The sequence below is a fragment of the Carassius auratus genome, chromosome 13 (assembly GCF_003368295.1).
Source record: "Carassius auratus strain Wakin chromosome 13, ASM336829v1, whole genome shotgun sequence".
In the NCBI taxonomy this organism is placed as follows: Eukaryota; Metazoa; Chordata; class Actinopteri; order Cypriniformes; family Cyprinidae; genus Carassius; species Carassius auratus.
Genome location: NC_039255.1, coordinates 9,111,616 through 9,132,035, shown reverse-complemented (window position 1 = coordinate 9,132,035; position 20,420 = coordinate 9,111,616). Strand labels below are relative to the sequence as shown.

Genomic DNA, 20,420 nt, shown 5'->3' with positions numbered 1-20,420 from the left:
ATACTAAATGGGGAGTTATAGAAGCCCTTATTACAGTACATGAATGCCTCGTGAAGAGAGCCTAGTTGCTTGGAAACGCATGACAACACAACGTGTCCACTTTTCACCAGCAGTTAGTTCAAGCAGTGGCTAATTTCGATACAAAATTTAAAAAACGAAGCACAAATTAAGGCCGCCAGTGAGCAAAATTATCCTCTGCGACATTGCGATTTAACTATCACCATTACAAGACAATCAAGTCTAGCTAATCCAGAGTATTATTAGAATCGTACATTTTAAACTAAGCGTCAGTCTATTCAAACTCCGTCCCCCACATCGCAGGCTTTTCAATATTCCAGGCACGACAGCAGCACCGTTGCTGGGAGATGTAGCTGTTACTGACTGCTGAAAAGATGAGAATCCACCCACCAACATCTTTCTCTTCTATTACATTTATTGCCAGTGAAAGAGGCAGCTGAAAGAGGGGGGTGGCTGTTTCTCCTCCTCCTCTCCTCCCCCTGTGTTATCCATCTGCACTGCTCTATGTTGAGTATATCGCTCTTACGGATTGACACCTGATTGCATGTCTTTGGACCTGTGAGAGACATTGATTGAGTGACTCGAGATGAGTGTGACGTGGACTCGGTCGTCTTCTACGTTTAATTGCTTCTCTCAAGACCTGACCGGTGTCTGAGAGAGCATTTGTCCAGGTGAGGTAACATTTAGAATATTTACTTTCACTATTACCTTGTCTGTGCTTCACGGTGAAAATATATTTGCTCTGTTATGTGTACAATTATGTCTTTTTGGATTTAAGTTAGCTTGGCATAGCTTAGTTTTATTCTCTTATTAGTCAGCATCCTGTGAAGGGCTGCTGGGCATGTACTTGGGCTACTAAGTGTACAAGAGCCGATTTACGTGAACTCTCAGAACATTGTGAAACAAAATGGATAGGGAATGATATATTGTTTTTATAAAACAATAATAAAGTTAAAGTAAGTTAGAGTATTGATTTTAAGACACTATATTACCAGTTTTTCTTTCTTTCTTCTTTCTTTCTTTCTTTCTTTTTATTTATTTATTTATTTTTACTTCAAAACTAAGCACGAAAGTAGTTCAGAATGAAACCACACAATACTGTTTCTGAAAGAATCAGTTTTTGAACGAATCGGTTGAGTGGATGATTCCATGACTCAGTTGCCACCTCCTGGCGTATCAATGTACTATGCAGAAAGAGTCACTGAATAGTATATAAAATATTTATTAATTTATTTTTGCCAATATTCTATTGTTAATTTTATTAATGACCAAATGAAGACATCATTTGACATACAGTTGCCGCAAAAGCCATCAATAAGCAAATTAAATCTCAGGCTGTGGCACGAAGAACTGAAAACATGGCAAAATTAGTGAATTAACTTTACATTTTTTATTTATATGTTTATTTTTTTAGGGCCTGGTTTGACTCACATATGCATTTTAACTGAATAGCGGTGTGTGTAATTGTTACACATCCACTTAGAATTTTTAACTCCATTGTTTCAGTATTTTCAGATTCTGAATGTGTTGATTGAAAGCTTTACACAAATGAACAAAACACTGTGGTAAATTTTAAACCTTTTATTTCTCAGCCTGAACAAGGATGTGCCAATCACTGGTCACTCCCACTCAGTGCATATCTGTGCACTGATCTGTTCAGCATTGTACAAATGCATCCCGGGACCTTTCCCATCCATATTTAGAGATTTTGTGTTGTTGTTTTTTGTTCTTTGACCGTGATACCCAGACACAACTGGAATTTAAATCAAGCCCCTGAAAAGGGAAGAATTGCTCTTGGTGCCAGCGACTCAGTTTCCCAAACTTTCAATAGACCAGCCAGTTATATAAATAAAGGCAAGAATGTCCTAATGACATTCACAGAGCTATCATATATTTCCCAGTGATATCTATCTGGCACAAACTTGATCTTATGAAGGAGGAGGGGAAAAACAGGATTTGTTTCATTAACTGCATTATCGCTGCAATGCATGGAGGAGATTCAGTTGGCTTCATGATTCTGACTTCAAACACTTTCAGATTTCACTAGATGCAAAGGCGCCAGAAGTCTTTAATCTTGCACTTTCTCTCGCTTTTGGCTTTCTGTATCATGGCATTTGAATGGGCTGTCCCTGTGAATGTCTGGAGCCACCCACACTGTCGTCTGGTTGCCAGATGTACTGTATTTCTTTGTGGCCCTTAGAAGGGTTAGAGCAGCTATCCTGTCACTGTGAGAAGAGAACCAGAGAGGCACTGAGCGAGAAAGAGAACAAAAGAGATTAGCAAATCTTCGGCAGTGGCTGAAGTTAAAACAAAAGGCTTTTTATGTTAAGATTCTGCTAGCAAGAGGAAACTGATTTCGTGTTGACAGGATTTACACTTAAAGAGAGACCTGAACCCTTGCTGAAACTAAGATGCAAAAACCTAAGGATGTGACCACACGCGGCACAGCTGTGAGACCGTAAGCCATTCATTTAACAATCAGATATGACAGAGATGCTATGCACATGCATATTTGATAGTCTGACTAATTTTAGGTCTGCAGAACACATTCAGAGCTTCAGTAATGTTTTATTTGGGGGTTTTGTTGTGCATTACATATGTTGGGGTTCAAGGAAATTTAATCTCTGTGGAACTGCAGCACAAAGTGCATCTGGCGCTTTAAAAAGTGCAAATGTTAGAAATAACCCCATGTAAAATGAATAACATGACTGCCTGTTTACTTTATATTAGTCACAGTATAAATCCTCATTCCAGCACTGTGCAGATTATGGGTACGAGTGCCAGTGCAACTTCCCAGGCTGCTCCGTTTGCTCCTACACACCAGGCTGATCACCAAGGGAATGGCATGGCTGAGCACAGACGCTCACTACAGTCTGTGAACATTCACAACAGCAAAGCCAAATCCATCATCACAAACAAAGTGGCCCCTGTTGTCATCACGTAAGTGACAAGTGCAACATGATGCTTTTTCAAAATAGCCGTAAGGGCTCTCATATGCACAGAATGTTACTCTTTGAGAGAAAACCGTTGTAGATACCATCAACAACCTCACTTTCACTTGAAGGGATAGTTCACCCAAAAATTTTTACTCACCATCTAGTTGTTCCAAACCTGCAACACAAAAGAAGATATTTTTAAGAATTTTGGTAACCAAATAGTTGGCAGTAGCCATTGACTTCCATAGTATGGAGGGGAAAAAAATACTATGGAAATCAAATGTTTTGTTGCTTTAAAATATCTTTTGCGCTCAACAGAAGAAAGAAACTCAAACAGGTTTATAAAGTGGAGTGTGAGTAAATGACGACAGAATTTTCATTTCATTTCCATCTCTTTAAGGGACGAGACAGTGTATTATCAGTTGTAGGTTCTTCATGTTTGACATTTTGATAAATGTTATGAGTTTTGTCTCTATACAGAAATAACTGCAGGGAAGAGTTTCAGATTCATGACAAGATCCAATCTGCCAACTACTCAACGGGAAGGATATCTGACCTGTTGCCAGAGCACTACCTAGTGCTGGTATGCTTCACTTTTTGAGATTTAAACAAAATATTTAGAGCTTAATACTTGAAAACTCCTGGAGATGTAATGGAAAGTGCAGTAATGAGAAGGAAATGTAGATCAATTATGGACATTCCTTGTCATTTATGATTAAATGTTTTATGACTTGCTTTTATATTGTCCAGGGGGAGTTTTTTATGGTACAGGATGTATACAATAGAGCTGATGTCTTAAATACTACAAAAAGCCACGGGGCCCCCAACTTCCGCAAGGTCAAGGGAAAATACCCCCTTTTTGGAATGGGTCAACCTAGCCTGAATGGTTTCAAACAGGTCCTCCAGAGATTGCAGATTGACGGCTGTGAGGTCAGTGAGTGCTACTTTCCATGGAATACAGTTCACTTTGAGTTCGTCTTACTTTTTTCCTGTAAGAACTATTAGATATGTTAACTACTATGTTATTATGTATTATAAAATTAACCTACACTCTTACAAATAGGAAAGTTTGGCAGCAATGCCATAGAACAGACTACTTTGGGTACACCAAAGAACCTGTCAGTGTTCAGTTAAGAATTTTTTTTTTAAGTGTGAAGAACAAATTAATAATCTGAAGAAAGTTTTTTGCAATGGAATGATTTGATGCATAAATATGAAAGGTTTTTCTTGGAGCCATTAATGGCGGTAAAGAACTTTTCTGTGTAAGAGTGTAGCATGTGAAGTAACTAGTTTGAAACAATCATATGTCTGTATTATCTTGTAAAATTGTGATTTTGGTCTGTTCTGTCTCAGAGGTCTTGAGCACCTTAAATACCCTATTTTTTGCAGATAGACCTTCAAAAAATGATATCAGGTTAACTGCTGTTTATCCCACAAAATATGTGAACAGGAGGCGATTTTCATCTGTGTGAGGGAGGAACCAGTGGTCTTCTTCCGCTCAGGTGGAGACTTTATTCCGTATACTCCCAGAGGAAGAGAGAACCTACATGAGAACCTGCATGACCTAGACAGAGAGCTCAGCGCAGAGCAAATAGAGCTCTCCATCCGGAAAGAGGTCTGTTATAGAGCAGAACTGATTGTATGAGGAGGATCGCTTGCCATCCTTTTATGGTGAAATATTGACAGAGGTCATTGTGTCTGTCCATGTCAGGTTTTAATTCTCTGATATTTTCTCCAGTTGTGTGACTTTGCAAAGCTGAGTGAAAACAAGTTCTATGTCTATAATGACATTGAGCATTTTAAAGATGAACCTCAGCAGGTTCAGATTCTGTCAGAAGAGGACATTCATGTCACTGAGGAGGTCTACAGAAGACCACTTTTCAGTCAACCACAGCACAGGTAATTTCTCATATTTTACGACAGAATAAAATCAATTGCGTTTTTTTCTTCATGCTTCATGAAAGGTTTAATTTAATTTAATTTAATTTAATTTAATTTAATTTAATTTAATTTAATTTAATTTAATTTAATTTAATTTAATTTAATTTAATTTAATTTAATTTAATTTAATTTAATTTAATTTAATTTAATTTAATTTAATTTAATTTAATTTAATTTAATTTAATTTAATTTAGCAGACGCTTTTATCCAAAGCGACTTACAGTGCATTCAGGCTAAATATTTTACCTAACATGTGTTAACATTAAAATTTGATATTGTTAAATATTAGTACAATTTCAAATAATTATTTTGTACTTTAATATATTTTAAAAGTTTATTCCTGTGATGGCACAACTGAATTTTCAGCATCATTACTCCAGTTTTTAGTGTCAAATGATTCTTCAGAAATCATTCTAATATGATGATTTGCAATCTTATATACAATTATGCATACAGTTATTATATTATAAATGGGTTTCCTGTCACTTTTGTTACATTTAATGCATCCTTGCTGAATTACAGCATTTTATTGACCCCAAACATAAAAGGCATTTGAACAGTATCAAAAATGAATGATAATGGCATGGGGAAAACTTTCCAAGACACTTTTGTGATATTTGTTTAAAAATAGAGGAAATCTATTCTAAATTAAACCCAAAGTAGTGTCCATAGGTGAAAAAAACATGCATATATGAATCAAAATTAATCTTACTTTTCAAGTTCCTTCTAGTTCTGTGTATTGTTTAATGACAAATGTTGATGTATTTAGATATTACAGATTGCCGCTCCCTATGGAAGGGGCCCCACTTGAGGAGACATTTGATGCCTTTGTTAATATACTCAGGGTAAGAGCTCCATGAATATTTTTTTTTTTTTTTTTTTGCCTCTCCCTCTACTTTGTAAGTTTAAAATAACTCTATGTGAGCTCTGGTTTATTCATATCTGATGATTTGTGTAACTGAACCAATAATTCAACCCTAGAACCCAGAACTTTAAACCCAGCACTTGCCAACAAACCACATTTAAATTTCACAGTCACCAGTAACATCAATCTTTGAAAACCATATTAACACAGACAAAAGTTATAAATGTTAACTTAAGACCATGAAAAATGATTTCAGGTATCCACTTGTGATCAGGAAACAGCAAGATTGTTTTTTTTTTATATTCCAGTTTCTTCATCTTTTCCATCTTGATTTAATTTTCCTTTTATCAGAGTTTGACAACAAAAAAATTAAAGACTGTTCTTTTTTGAGGTTACAGAAATAAAAACAGACATGCATATTGTGCTAAATCATTATGTTATTCACATGTAATAATTTAGTTCCAATACAAATTCACCCACCTTTGTGTCCACCAGCTGACCCCAAACCTCTTTTTGATGCGGGACAGCTCCAGACCTCCGCCTGCACTGCTCTTCAGCTGCCAGGTGGGGGTGGGACGCACCAATCTTGGCTTAATCCTGGGAGCCATAGTCTTCCATCACCTGCAGGGGGCAGCAGAGAGCCCCAGGTACCTATGGTACAGTGTTAGTGCAATTTCAATTACTGTTTACCTTTTTAAAGAAAAGCATTACTTATTAATACTCTACTGTGGTAATGTTGTGTTTTAAGGTCCTTTCTCTTCTTAAGTTCTACTTACTTTTCATCTCTTTCACAGGCAAGAAATGCAGAAGAGTGAACACAAATTGGATTTCCAAGTGATTGAGTTGCTGATCAGTCGCCTACCTAAAGGTCAACAAGTCCTTGATGAGGTTAGAATGTATTAAAGATGTTTGTAAAAGTCTTGGTTCATGAAATAGTCCAACTGTTTTCAATTAATTTGCATCTTAAAAAAACATATACCATATTAGGAGGATTTTACTGAATAAATAGTTTTACATAAACCAAGTGGTTTTTTATGTATATATCACAGGTTGACGATGCTATTGCCATGTGCTCTGATATGCATAATATAAAAGATGCTGTGTTTGAAAACAAGCTGAAGCTTGAAGGCATTGGCGAAGATTACCAGATTCAAGTAAGTCCCGACTGAAACATTCTTGTGTCCATGTTGTCAAACTGCTATAAAATGGTTGCTTTAATGTAAAAAATTGCGTTTTTTTTAAACGAAGGTCACATATTTGTGTCATTCACACATTTTTTTTGTTTGCAGGGAAACAGCACAAAAGGCTATTTCCTGCAAAGAACACTGCAAAGTCTTGAACGCTATGTGTACTTATTAGTATTCAATGCATATCTTCATGAACAGGTATTGCTAACTATATGCTACTATATTATTATATTTAAAATCAGTTATTTTTGTCGTATATACCATTATTTGAATCATTTTTCAACTGTCTGTTGTATGTCTATCACTGTAGTATCCACAGGCATTTCCTCAGAGCTTCAGTCAGTGGCTGTGTATGAATGCTTGGATCTACAGACTGCTGGCCTGCATGGATAGCTCTGAACTCTCAACACCAGCCAGCCTCATAACTGATGGGATTCGAGTTCTGGTAAGAGTGAACAATTTTTGGTTTCATAAAACATTTCCAGGACATTAGTTTATGGTTATAGAGTGTTAGGAAGTGCTTTCCCCAAAACATAGCCAAAGGGGAACCGTACACCATCTTTAAGGGAATATTTTGTGTTCGCTGTGATGACGTAGAAATGACATATTAAAACAAATAAAAATAATTAGTTATATAGTATATGTTCATATGCACCAGGTAATAGTCTTTGTACTTTATCCTTGGATAGTCATTTTCTTCCCTGGTTATATCTGATATACCAGACTTTCTAGCCTTGCTCTTATCAGAGACGAGCTGTGACCTCCTCCTACAGCCCAGCTGACTCTCCCTAAGATATAGGCTAGTACATTATGCACATTATATCTTCAATTTTATTTTAAAGGTGTCCAGTCAATTTTTAGCAACAGATTTGCTCAGTACAGCCAAGGAGATGAAAGTGGCCAATTTCAGACGTGTTTCCAAAATGGCTCTATATGGGATGGCCCAGCCAAACTCTGAGGTAAATTCTTTCTAATACTCATTTCAGCAGCCCAGGCTCCTAAATCTGATAATAAGTCTAATAATAAATAATCAAAGCTTGTTTGCCCCCATTTCAGGCTGTGGCTGTCGTGATGTCCTACCTGACAGACCAGAGGCGAGGGCACTCTACAATTCTCTGGCTGAATCTGCAAGAGGAGCTTGTGCTGGAGGCAAACGGACAAATGTTCACCCCACGAGAGCCAGGCAGTCTCGAACAGCCTATTCCAGTTTGTGTTCAACATCCACAAAAGCTCCAGGTGCTCCAGTTCTGTCCAGGGCAGATCTGTTATTGAATGAAATTGAAAAGGGTAGTGTCTTTATATGACTGGGCCAGACCAATTTGTTGTAGGTACAACTTGCATACTGTGTGCAATGTGACACAATGCAGTACATAAAAAAGTTCAATGCAGTGTGCAGAATAAGCTATTGGCAACACATCATGTGTATTTGAAATGCATAGTGATACGGATTCTGATTCATCCAAGTGACTCAGTTCCGTTTACCAAAAAGATATGTAACCGATTATATCCTAAGACACTGATACCCTGTGACACACTGTTCAAAAGTTTAGTGTTATTAACATTTTTTTTTTTTATGTTTATGAAGGAAGTCTCTTATGCTTATGTAAGGCTGCATTTATTTGATCATGAATATAGCAAAAACCACAAATGTGAAATATTATTACAATTTAAAATAATTGTTTTAATTTATTTATGATGCAGTTTATTCCTGAAATATGAGCAGCCATTACGCCAGTCGTCAGTGTCACATGATCCTTCAGAAATCATTGTAATATGCTGATTTGGTGCTCATCAACATCTATTATTATTATTATTATCAAACCGCTGTTTAACTTAATTTTCAATGAATAAAAAGTTCAAAAGAACATAATTTATTTGAAATAGGATAATAAATATTTTACTGTCAATTTTCATCGATAATTAATGCACACTTGCTTTATAAAAGTGATAATAATACAATAAGTAAATTTTTTTTTAAATCATACTGACCCAAACTTATTATTGAGTCAACGTTGAGTCGCTGAGTCAACCAAAACGAGTCTTATTATTCTTCATTAAAATGACCATGAGTCGGTTTATGCAAGTGAATGAGAATGAACGTTCACTTAAATGATTAGTTCAAAAAGGTGACATTGAATACATCCGTGTGCAAAATCATTGGGGTTAAATTTGAGGTGATACTACTCATCAAAAATTGCACTAGACTGTAAATCCATTGTGACCGTCTTATTTTAGCCCATATTTTATTTGTATTTTATTACATGAGTAACTAAATGTTTGGTCCATGTGATGTACTGTAGAATGTTTTTCATTGTTACAGGTAGTAGCTTTTGATTTCATCATAAATTTAGATAAAATGAGATGAAAGGTTTTTTTTTCACCCAAGAATATGGCTGCTGTGATCTAAGAACCTAAGCTTTAGCAATATGGCTGTCTCCACAGGAAATGGAGCTGGCACTGAAGCAGGACATCCTGAGGTGTGAGAAATGGCTGGAGGTGATTACAGAGCAGGATAAACAGATGAGAATGTTTAAGACTTGTCAAACGATTGAGGAGCTCTTTGTCCATCAGAAGAGTGTTCATCCTGGTCTGAGCTACCAACGGATCCCTCTGTCTGACTTCTGTGCACCTAAAGAAGAGGCAAGTCAGTACGCTATACGAATGGTATAGATATGATGCTTTAGTTGAAATGTTGTTGTTCTCCCTCAGGTTTTTGACCAGTTGTTGGAGGCCATGAAGAGCAGTCTGGCTGAAGACCCCAACTGTGCTTTCATCTTCAACTGTCATGATGGGAAAGACCGAACCACTGCAGCCATGGTCATCGCCACTCTCACCCTGTGGCACATTAATGTAGGTCATTTTCAGCTAGTGGAGGGAGGAAATGAGAATTCAATTATTCACCCCCATGACATTGGATAGAGGAAAAATGTTTAAACTGAGCTCCAATCAGTTTCATTTTTCTTTAGGGCTTTCCTGAGTGTGAAGAAGATGAGATTGTAAGTGTCCCCGATGCCAAGTACACCAAAGGAGAGTTTGAGGTACATTGAGGTCATGCTTCCTTAAACCATACCACCGAACTTCAACAATCATGCAAATAAAACATGAAAATTTGACTAAAATAATTGTCTATGGTATTTTTGACTGAAATGTATTTAATAGAAAATAGTGTCTATTGTGGATATAGATTGAAAAACATTTGATTTGATTAATTTTGACCCATGCATGCATATGTGTGCATTCAGGTGGTAATGCAGGTAGTAAGGGTGTTACCTGATGGCCATCGTGTGAAGAGAGAAGTGGACGTTGCTCTGGATGTTGTTAGTGAGACGATGACCCCCATGCATTATCATTTACGGGAAGTCATCATATCCACTTACAGACAGGTGAAATGTGATTTACACACACACACACACACACACACATATATATTATATATAAATAACTTGTTGCTCATTTCAAAAAATTTTATGTGTTTTGCATACATAAACTTCAGCATGAAAAGTCAACTGTAAAAAAGCTAGTTAATAGGACAGTTAGTCACTGCTTTTATCAGCCATGTTAAATAATAGATTGCTTCAAAAGCATTTGTTTTTGTACCAAACATGGCCTTTGAGAAGTCTATAGAGGTACAATTTTTTTATTTGTGCTGATGCACTGAAAGGGACCAAGAGATTATTAATGCCCATTCCCATGCATCAGCCTAGAAGGACTCTGAATGTGTTTTATTTGAGGCTGTAAAACATTTTTTTTATTCTGAAGTGAAGACCTTGAAAAACAGCAGTGTAAATAAGCAGAGAGCTTTCAAAAGACTGCTTTAAAAAAAAAAGCCCTGGAAATATTTATTAGGATCCAAGACTTTATAGTTAGTATGTTCTGGGGTACTTGTATATTTTTGTCATGTAACAGTTGTTACAGTAGCTTATCAGTGGCTCAGTGTTTATGTACTTATTCATTTGCACCAAACTTTGAGCCTCTTTAAAGCTAATCAGCATAGACTAGTAAATATTGCCCATGCCACACTGCACATGTAAGAATCTGTGTTCACTACATATGCTCTGTTACTATAACTTCATTTGAGCATGTGGCAGTGTACTGGTGAATGGCCTGTTACTCAGAAATGTTGCATATATCTAGCTAGCTGCCTCATTCTGAATGAAATGCATCATATAAAGCCCTTGATTGACTCTGGGAAGTTGCTTGTTATTTAGCAATTGTTTCATTTCCTCTTGATTTGTCACTTAATTAGCATTATGTACAGATGTATTTTCACTGGTGGTCTGAGACTTTCGGAACGTATTGTAAAATATTAGTGTTCAAAGAAAATAATCAAGTGAGCACTTTACCACTGAGAAAGATATTTGGCTTTAAACATATTCCATCTGATCTCAGACATGGCCTGGCAGGTACTACACTTGCGATAACAAAAGAGGCTCGATTTAAATCAACAAAAGTTGTGCCCTGATCCTTATGCATGGCGATGCAAATACCTGATCCTGTTCTCCCCTCCTTTCCTGTATTTTCTGTCATCTCACTTACATGGAAAACATGGAAAAGGTGAAAAATAGCTAATACAATTTCTGCTGGGTAAATCATTTGCATGTGACATTATTCAGGCCTTTTTACATATTTTTGTAAATTATCTAATATAAAACAAAAGTAGAGGTTCAATAGATTACTAGGAACAAAAAGTTAAAAGCAGAAATATAGACAACCAAGCAATCTAAATAATGATGGAATCACTTGTTTGTGTAGATCTCATTGGCTGCTTATACCAAAATCTATCAAAGTGAATGGATATTGAAGATAATACCTGAAATGATAATCAAAAAAAAAAAAAATGAACGAACAGCTGAATATGTTGTGCCATCAACATTAATAAAAATATTAATAAAATAAAAATTAATAAAAAATAAATAAAAGGGAAACTAGAAGGAACAACATGGAGTTCACTGGCATTTCTTTCTCTTCAGATTAAGAAGGCTAAATCAGAGGCCGATGCTCAGTGTTTGCGGTTAAGGAGTCTGCAGTACCTCGAGCGTTACATTTATCTCATCCTGTTCAACTGCTACCTCCACCTGGAGAAGAAAGACTCCTGGAGGCGATCCTTCAGCCAGTGGATGTACCAGGTAAAGCCTGACTCACTTGCTTACTTGAGCCCAAGTAGGGGTGCACAAACACAAACACACCTGAACCGGCTAATCAAGCTCTTACTAGGCAGACTAGAAACTTCCCAGGTTATATCAGACATTATGACCACATCTAAACTTACTACTATTACTTTCAGTATTTATTTCAGTAATTGTAGTGGCCTTCTAAGAGTGCAGAACATTTTCTTGGTAACACTTTTTTAAAGGGACCACTTCTCACTATTAACAAGTTTCTTAGAAGCATGCCTATTATTAACAAATTGGCTTTGCTTATTAGTACTTGAGTATTAAAGCAAAAGTCATAGTTAATTGTTTGTTAATTGCGGGAATTGGACCTTAAAGCTGCAGTAGATAACTTTTGTAAAAATATATTTTTTACATATTTGTTAAACCTGTCATTATGTCCTGACAGTAGAATATGAGACAGATAATCTGTGAAAAAATCAAGCTCCTCTGGCTGCTCCCAGTGGTCCTAAAATGTAGAAAAATTTATATAATAAGTGAGTACACCATGAATCCATTTTCCAAACCTCGTTTTTAGCTTGTCCTGAATCACTAGGGTGCACCTATAATAAGGGTTTATATTCTGACTATTTTAGATTGCTTCAGGGGTACCGCGGCGGAGTAACCCAGTACCTTTGTGATTCTTCATAGACATAAACAGAGAGAAGTAGTTCCGGCTACAATGTTCTTCCGCAAGACGCAAGCAGTTCTGTTTATTAACCGCTAGAGCGTCAAAAGTTACAAACTGCAGCTTTAAAATAAAGTGTGACCTGTGTGTGGCTTCAAAATGTTGTCTCCTACTTTTGGAGTGTGAGTTTGTTAACCTAACAATAGCAAAAAAGTGCATTAATTACTGATCAGCCTTTTTGAGTACAGATGACCTTGTTTCTGTTGAAAACATCAAGATAAATTGTGCTGTTTTAAAGATACCTTCTTAAAAAATAGTTACACTTTCAATTAGTGACTTTACATTGTTCACTTTCATTCTGAAGAAAGATACAGCTATAACCTGTCACTCATACTCAACACACAAGCCTATATTTCTGTACCTTTGAGAAGCTGATGGTAGGACACCCATAGTGCAGCAGACCAGTTCTTGTGGATAGATGAATGGCTCACTGTCAGTCTGTCAATATGAGGTTGTAAATGTATTCTGTCTCAATCAGAGGTTTCCTGAGTCAAACCTTAGTTTATAGCCACAGCTTTTATCCTCGGATTGACAGGGTAGAAGAGAATTGGAAGACTGTAAGTTACCTAGTGTTTTCTTATTTATACTGTTGAAAACCATGGCATTGAAGAAAAAAAAATAATCATGATTAATCTCATGATTTTCCACCTTCAGAAAGCACAGTAAAAAATTGTATTTGTTTGTAATTTAATTTAATTTTTTTCAATTTTTTTTGTAATTTAATTCAAAAAAGCAAACTTTCTTATATTCTAGATTCATTGCACACAAACTGTTTTTTGTTGTAATTCTGATGGTTATGATTTACAGCTTAGGAAAATAAAAAAATGTCTCAAAAAATTAGAATATTTTCTCAAAGATCAATCAAAAAAAAGATTTACAAAACAGAAATGTTCCAGATCTCCAAAGCAGGTTTAATTATGAACTCAATACTTGGTGGGGGATCCTTTTGCACGGATTACTGCTTCAATTCGGCGTGGCATGGAGGCGATCAGCCTGTGGCACTGCTGAGGTGTTATTGAAGCCCAGCTTTGATAGCGGCCTTCAGCTCCTCTGTATTGTTTGTCAGATGTTACTTATCTTCCTCTTCACAATACCCCATAGATTCTCTGTGAGGTTCAGGTCAGGAGAACTGGCTGGCCAATTAAGCACAGTAATATCATGGTCATTGAACCACTTGGAAGTTGTTTTGGTAGAGTGGGCAGACGCTAAAGTCCTGCTGCAAAATTAAATCAGCATATCCATAAAGCTTGTCAGCAGATGGAAGCATAAAGTGCTCCAAAATCTCCTGGTAGATGGCTGCATTGACTTTGGACTAGATAAAACACAATGGAGCAACACCAGCAGACGTCACGGCGCCCAAAGCATCATTGACTTCGGAAACATCACACTGGACATCAAGCAGCTTGGATTCTATCCCTCACCATTCTTCCTGCAGACTCCAGATTATTTTTCTTCTTACCCCAGGTGAAATGCTTCGGACTTTTTTTTTTCTGGTTCAGGAGTGACTTGATTCTAGGAATGTGACAGCTGTAGCCCTTTTCTTGAAGACGTCGGAGTGTGGTGACTTATGATGCGCCGACTCCGGCTTCAGTCCACTCCATCTGAAGCTCCTTTCCTGACAATCTTCCCAAGGCTGTTGTCATCCCTGTTGCTTGTGCATCTTTTCCTGCCACACTATGAATATATTTTTATACAGCACTCTGTAAACAGCCTGCCCTTTCAGCAATGAACTTCTGTGGCTTACCCTCCTTGTGGAGGATGTTGATGATTGTCTTCTGGACAACCGTCAAGTCAAAAGTCTTTCCCATATTTGTGGTTGCATATTTTAAACTAGCCCAAGAGGTACCCAGTATTTATACTCAAAATTTATCAAACTAATCAAGCTTAAAATGGAATATTCAAATTTTTTGAGATACTGAATTTTTTATTTTCCTAAGATGTATGTCATAACCATCAGAATAAAAAATATATATATATACTGTTTGTGTGCAATGAGTCTACAGTAGAATATAAGAATGTTTTTTATTATTATTAAATGACAATAAATAAATACCTTTTCCATGAGATTCTAATTTGTTTAGATGCACCTGTATTTGAAATATAAATCTTTTGTACCATTATACATGTCTTTTCTGTCAATGCTGAATAAATGTTTTTTTATCTGTTTCTTTCTTTCTTTCTTTGAAAAAAAAATTTGAATGATGGTGTATTTATTAGATTAGAACCCTGTTCTGACAGATGTAGTTGAGCTAGAATTGTTAAGCAATAATTTTTCCACATTAATTGCCCACAAGTCCCAGTTGTTCTTAAGGTAGATTCAGCTGGTGAAGCACTTTATATGTTTTTTGAAAGCTGAGCTCTGTGAATTTATTCAATTGTGAAGTACGCTGAAAATACACCAGTTTAATATTCTGTCAAGGCCACAAAAGCATTTCACTGTCGCCCTGTCAACCTTTCAGGACAAGTGAGCAACTGTGCCACTTATGAACATAAATCCCACTTATAAAGTAGATATAGATATATATTCAGAAAATGCACATATTAAATAATGTAATATCAATTATCACTCCTTTTATTGTTCAAGTGTTTGAAATGCATGAGTTTTGCTGTTTGCAGGTGGCAGCTAGAGCTGGTGTGTATGCCATCCTCAACCATCTGGGCTTTTCTGAGTTTGAGAATCCTGACGACTCTCTGATGGCCAGGCTCCGTTTCCGCTGGCTCCCACACAGTGTCCAGTTTATTCCCATGCGAGGGCAACTTATTTAGAAAGGCACAGTATGTCGAACTAAATACTGACTCAAATTTCATTAATATGTTTTTATTACAATTTCTATCAGTCTCATTAAATCAAGTGATTTAATGCATCCTGTTATCTTATTTACATTTTGAACTCTCTCTTTGACTTGGCAGTGTTATGTTTTGTCTTTGTAAAATATAAGACAACAAACAGAAAGTTGTTAACCTAATGAACCACACATAAATGCTAATAAAAGTTTTAATGCTGGCCTTTAAAAGGTACATTTGCACACTGTTATAAAATGTCACCTCATTTGTATATAAAACATTTAATGACTTGAGATTTGACTTAATGTGACGTCTTGCTGGATGATCATTTACATTCATGTATATCATTAAATTACTCTATTTTTCTTATACATCTTTTTGAACCGTTTAATTCATTAAGTCTTTGCACAAAACTTAGTTTAGTTGTGCAATTTGTCCAGTGGAGCCCATTAAGGATCATTTAATAATTCCATTCAATTAATTTAACTAAAAGGGGAAAAAATTGCACAGCTTGAATGTTTTGAATAGCCTTAAGTTATAGACTGAACAAACAGATGTCTTTGACATCATTTCTATCCTTCTTGTCCTTCAGACTTGAATTGTACATAATAACCTGATGTTCCTCCTCTATACATGTCAGGTTTAAAATTAGTTTCCGATTAAAAATTACACTTTCCGATTTCTGACAGGTTCTAAATTTGCAGTAAGCACTGCCTGGATGAGATTGACCCATCAGAATCAAGTATGCAAAAAAAAATTATACACACACACACACACACACACACACACACACACATATATATATATACCCAATTAGAATGCAAGCTGTGTAATATTTAAACTGAATGAAAACAAGTGACATAATTTTTTATTACATTTTTGTCTTCATCCTCATTTATGGATTTTCCCCTCATGTAAAAGGTGTAGGTGTATATAGGGAGAAACAACTCATACAGTAACAAAGGCACAGAATATGTCTTATTTCTTTCCCCCTGATTCCAGGCTCATGTCTCTGATCTGTCTGTGTATAAAGGACTGTGGGTCAGATAAAATTAACCCTTCTTGGCACTCAATAATAGTGAAAAGCCATGTGCTTTGGAGAAACTGTATCTTTATTGTCCTCCCAGCATTGTCTTGTTAAATGTGAGCCACAATCATCACAATTAAAAGAACCAAAGACAGTCTGTGTCCATTTAATTTATTTAATACACAAGTTTCACAATTTGAGTTGAATTACTGAAATAAATGAACTTTTCCACAAACTTTGAACTTTTTTTTTCTAATTTAGTATCTAGAGCAAAACAGATGCATATACATGCAAGCATCTTTCTGTGAACCGCACGAGCATGTGTCAGCAGCTGTGTGTCCTCAAGAGTGATCCACTTGTATTTTGAGCTAATGTCTTGATATGTTTGCTTAATTTATTATTTGATGGAAACAGTAATGATTTGGACAGCTTTGATAAGGATTTCTACAGAATATTGACTGCCTTGCAAGCAGTTAAAAAAGTGAACTCTGTATTAAGTTACATTTATGTAAGCATTTATGTAAGCACATATGAGATAAAACAGATGGTAAAAAAAAAATTCCTATGAATACTACTGCATTCTTGACATAATATCTCACTCATTTGCAAATAAGAAATGTTATTACCTTTTTTAAGTGTTGTTCTATCTCAAGAATCATATATATTCACAATAAACAATTCACAAGGTATATATCATAAAAATAAATGTACGTTTATTAATATTTAATTATAATTATTATTATAATTATTATTATCTCATGAGATTATCTTAAGAATGTGCTAGTATACTAATTACATTATACATCATTTTTGTCTACCACTTTTATTCTTTGTTCATTATATTTTTCATATTTAGTTTTTTTTTGTTTTCTTCAAAGGTGAAAAAAGCGTGCATGTTTTTATTTTATTTTATTTTAGTATATCGTGCAAGTGATCAGGCAATTTATACAATATGTATGGATTCTACTGAACACATGGTCAAATTTAGTGAGCTGCCTCCATACACGGCATGTTTGGGCATCATACAGGCGTCATAAGGAGATAGGGTAGACGACTCATAGGTTTTGAGCCACAGCCGATGAAGTATCTCGTGTCAAGGGAGCTGCTGCTGCTTCAGTGTGCAGAGACTGTAGACTACACTGATTTACCAGTCTGTGGTTTTTAAAATTTAGATTTCTTTTGCCCCACTTCTAAAGACAAGATTTACACATGGGGGATACGAAAATTACTTCCGAAGTGTTGGAGCAACTACTACAATTTTATGATGATGATATCACAGTCAGTATGATTATTGCTGTTGCACAGGCCATAGGTTTTTCTAATTCCTTCAACAACCCTATTATTTATGCTTTCATGAATGAGAACTGGAAGTTCCCTTTTGTGTTCGGCAGTCCAGTCAACTTGTGGATGTGAAGGACAAATCGACAAAGTACAAGGTACTTTTTTGTAAGTCTGCCAGAGAAGAAGAGGACTTCTCTCTCGTGCCCAGAATACATGTAGTTGATCAAGTGCAATCTGCAAGATTAAAAATGCACACATCTCTGTCATTTCTGGAGGAGAGAATCTGCTGAGAGCAATTAATGCATGCAAGATGTATCCTGTAATATGTATATACATACATACACACACACACACACACACACAATGTTCTAGAGTTTGGAGTTAATAAGAATTTGTAAGATTTTGTCTTTTAAGCTCAAGGTTGTATTCTTGTATCAAAAATAAAAATAAAATGAAATACAGTATAAACAGTAATATTGCCAAGTACTATTATATTTTAAAATAACAGATTTATATTTTGTATATATTTTGAATATGCAGCATTCACTACTTCAGAGTCACATGATCCTTTAAGTTTATAGATCCATGATGTTGAGCAGTTGTGCTGCTTAACCCTCAGATGGTTTTCGGGGTCTTTTTGACCCCAAATGGCTTTTACTCAAATGTAAAAAAATGTTCCCTTTGTCCAAATGGTATGAAACCTTCTATGGCTCTCAACACTTTCTAGATCTACAAAAAAAAAAAAAAAAAAAATTGAATGATATCTGTTTTTATGTTAGCGTGACAAAATTTGTGACCCTCATGGTCTTCGAGACCCCGCAATCAAAATAAGACAGAAACAATGCAGAACACATCTACAGAAATGGCACAAATAATGTGGCACACTTCCACCAATGCAAAAAACATCCACAATGCTAAATTATATTGCTCACAACACGCGTACACACACACACACACACACACACATAGAGAGAAATACATTTTTGAGACTATAAAAACTGTTCTCTTATCATTTGTCAAAAAAAAAAAAAATCATCCAAAATGCAGAATCAACACAAATATAAAGTGGTGACACTGACAACGACAATGTGCACACACACACACACACACACACACACACACACACACACTTGTGAGGATAAAAACAACTGCTCTCTTATAATTATTAAAAAAAAATTATGCAAAATGCAGAACCACCAAAGATGGAGAGAGAGTGAGAGAGAGATGACAGGATGAGACAAAACGATTTAGCACGCACACACACAAACCTGCTTCAACCCCGTCTACAGAAGTCATGCCGTTTACTGTGCTTACTGCCTGCAATGCATTGTAAAGTAACATTATTGAAAAACTGGGGTTTTTTTCAGTAAAAAAAAAAAAAAAAAACTTTGACAATTTTTGTGATTTTATAATATTTAGATATGAATCCAACTTGTGAAAAGATATATTTCAGGTAGTCAAATAGCAAATAGCATATAGTGGAGCTCTATAGCCATCTAGTGGTTAAAGTGATTTTTTTTTTAACTACATTTTCCAAAAAATGGGTATAAATGTTACATTAAATCATGTAAAATTATCCATGTTATCACCATGAATGAAAGTTAGAAATCTGTGTCTTTTAGAAAGTGCATTTTTTACATCAAATGCTGTTTTTTTTTGTAATTTTTTTTTTTAAATATTTATTTATTTATTTATAGAAATGTAAAATATATCATAAATCCTCCAAAAAGTGCACAAATGTTGAGTAAAAACATTAACAAACAGATTAAAATTACATTTGTAAAAAAAAAAAAAAAAAAACTATTATCTTGTTACCCCCCAAAAAAAGAGTGTGGACAGGAAACGAAGACCATCAGAGGGTTAATATTTTCATGAACATTTTGAATAATAATTTTATATATATATATATATATATATATATATATATATATATATATATATATATATATACACACAAACACATCAACAACAGCACAATTCAAAAGTCTCAAAGACAATGACAGACCATTAAATAAAAGATTTAAAAAAATTATTATTATTTTTTTGCTTCCCATAAGATCTCTAGGCAAGGATACTTTTATAAATAAACTCTGCTCTCAGATCTCTTGTGTATTTGTGTTTGTGTCAGTCAACGTCAATTCACCACTAATTATTTAATTGGGTAAAAGTGTAATAGTAAGTTACAATTATTCAAGCAAACAATTAATAAATATAAATAAAAAATAACAGATTAAAACAACAGGACTGTAGGAAGACTAATACGCGACTGACTAGCTGTAGTAGAAAGTCGTAATTTCAAAACATCAATGATTTAAGCATTAGCCTACTACTCGTTGTTTAATTAAACTTTTAGAAATATTAGGATCTTAATTAACTGACTGAATTAATTAAGATACAAACGCTTTCGTTCTAAGCATCCAGTCGTGACTTACATTTATAACTTTGAATTTATTAGTCTGTGTGCTTTTATATTTCCATATAACACTTTTATCTCAGTATGTTTCATGTCTTGTCGATTAAATAAAAACACTATTATTATTTTT

At 35.2% G+C, this 20,420-nt stretch overlaps 1 protein-coding gene across 2 annotated transcripts; it reads left to right on the top strand.

Moving 5' to 3' along the window:
- The first annotated feature begins 168 nt into the window (after positions 1-168).
- LOC113112544 (paladin-like) lies at positions 169-16,760 on the top strand. 2 transcript variants are annotated; one of them, XM_026278213.1, is made up of 20 exons: positions 169-689; positions 2,773-2,958; positions 3,435-3,537; positions 3,705-3,884; positions 4,405-4,569; positions 4,693-4,853; positions 5,665-5,740; positions 6,256-6,416; positions 6,555-6,648; positions 6,810-6,914; positions 7,050-7,145; positions 7,258-7,392; positions 7,790-7,906; positions 8,004-8,183; positions 9,390-9,587; positions 9,657-9,797; positions 9,914-9,985; positions 10,190-10,330; positions 11,918-12,073; positions 15,402-16,760. In XM_026278213.1, the coding sequence occupies exons 2-20, from the start codon at positions 2,786-2,788 to the stop codon at positions 15,549-15,551; spliced, it is 2,604 nt and encodes an 867-aa protein (XP_026133998.1). In that variant the 5' UTR covers positions 169-689; positions 2,773-2,785; the 3' UTR covers positions 15,552-16,760. The 2 variants fall into 2 exon arrangements, with proteins under 2 accessions (XP_026133998.1, XP_026133997.1); XM_026278212.1 differs by lacking the exon at positions 169-689 and adding an exon at positions 1,270-2,476 and having other exon boundaries at positions 6,256-6,407.
- The last annotated feature ends 3,660 nt before the right edge of the window (positions 16,761-20,420 follow it).

Coding starts and splice junctions, on each gene's coding strand:
- LOC113112544 (XM_026278212.1), top strand. CDS start 2,430: ATGCAAAAACCTAAGGATGTGACCACACGCGGCACAGCTGTGAGACC. Junction 8,184..9,389: donor AACATCCACAAAAGCTCCAG/GTGCTCCAGTTC, acceptor CTGTCTCCACAG/GAAATGGAGCTGGCACTGAA. Junction 9,986..10,189: donor ACACCAAAGGAGAGTTTGAG/GTACATTGAGGT, acceptor GTGTGCATTCAG/GTGGTAATGCAGGTAGTAAG.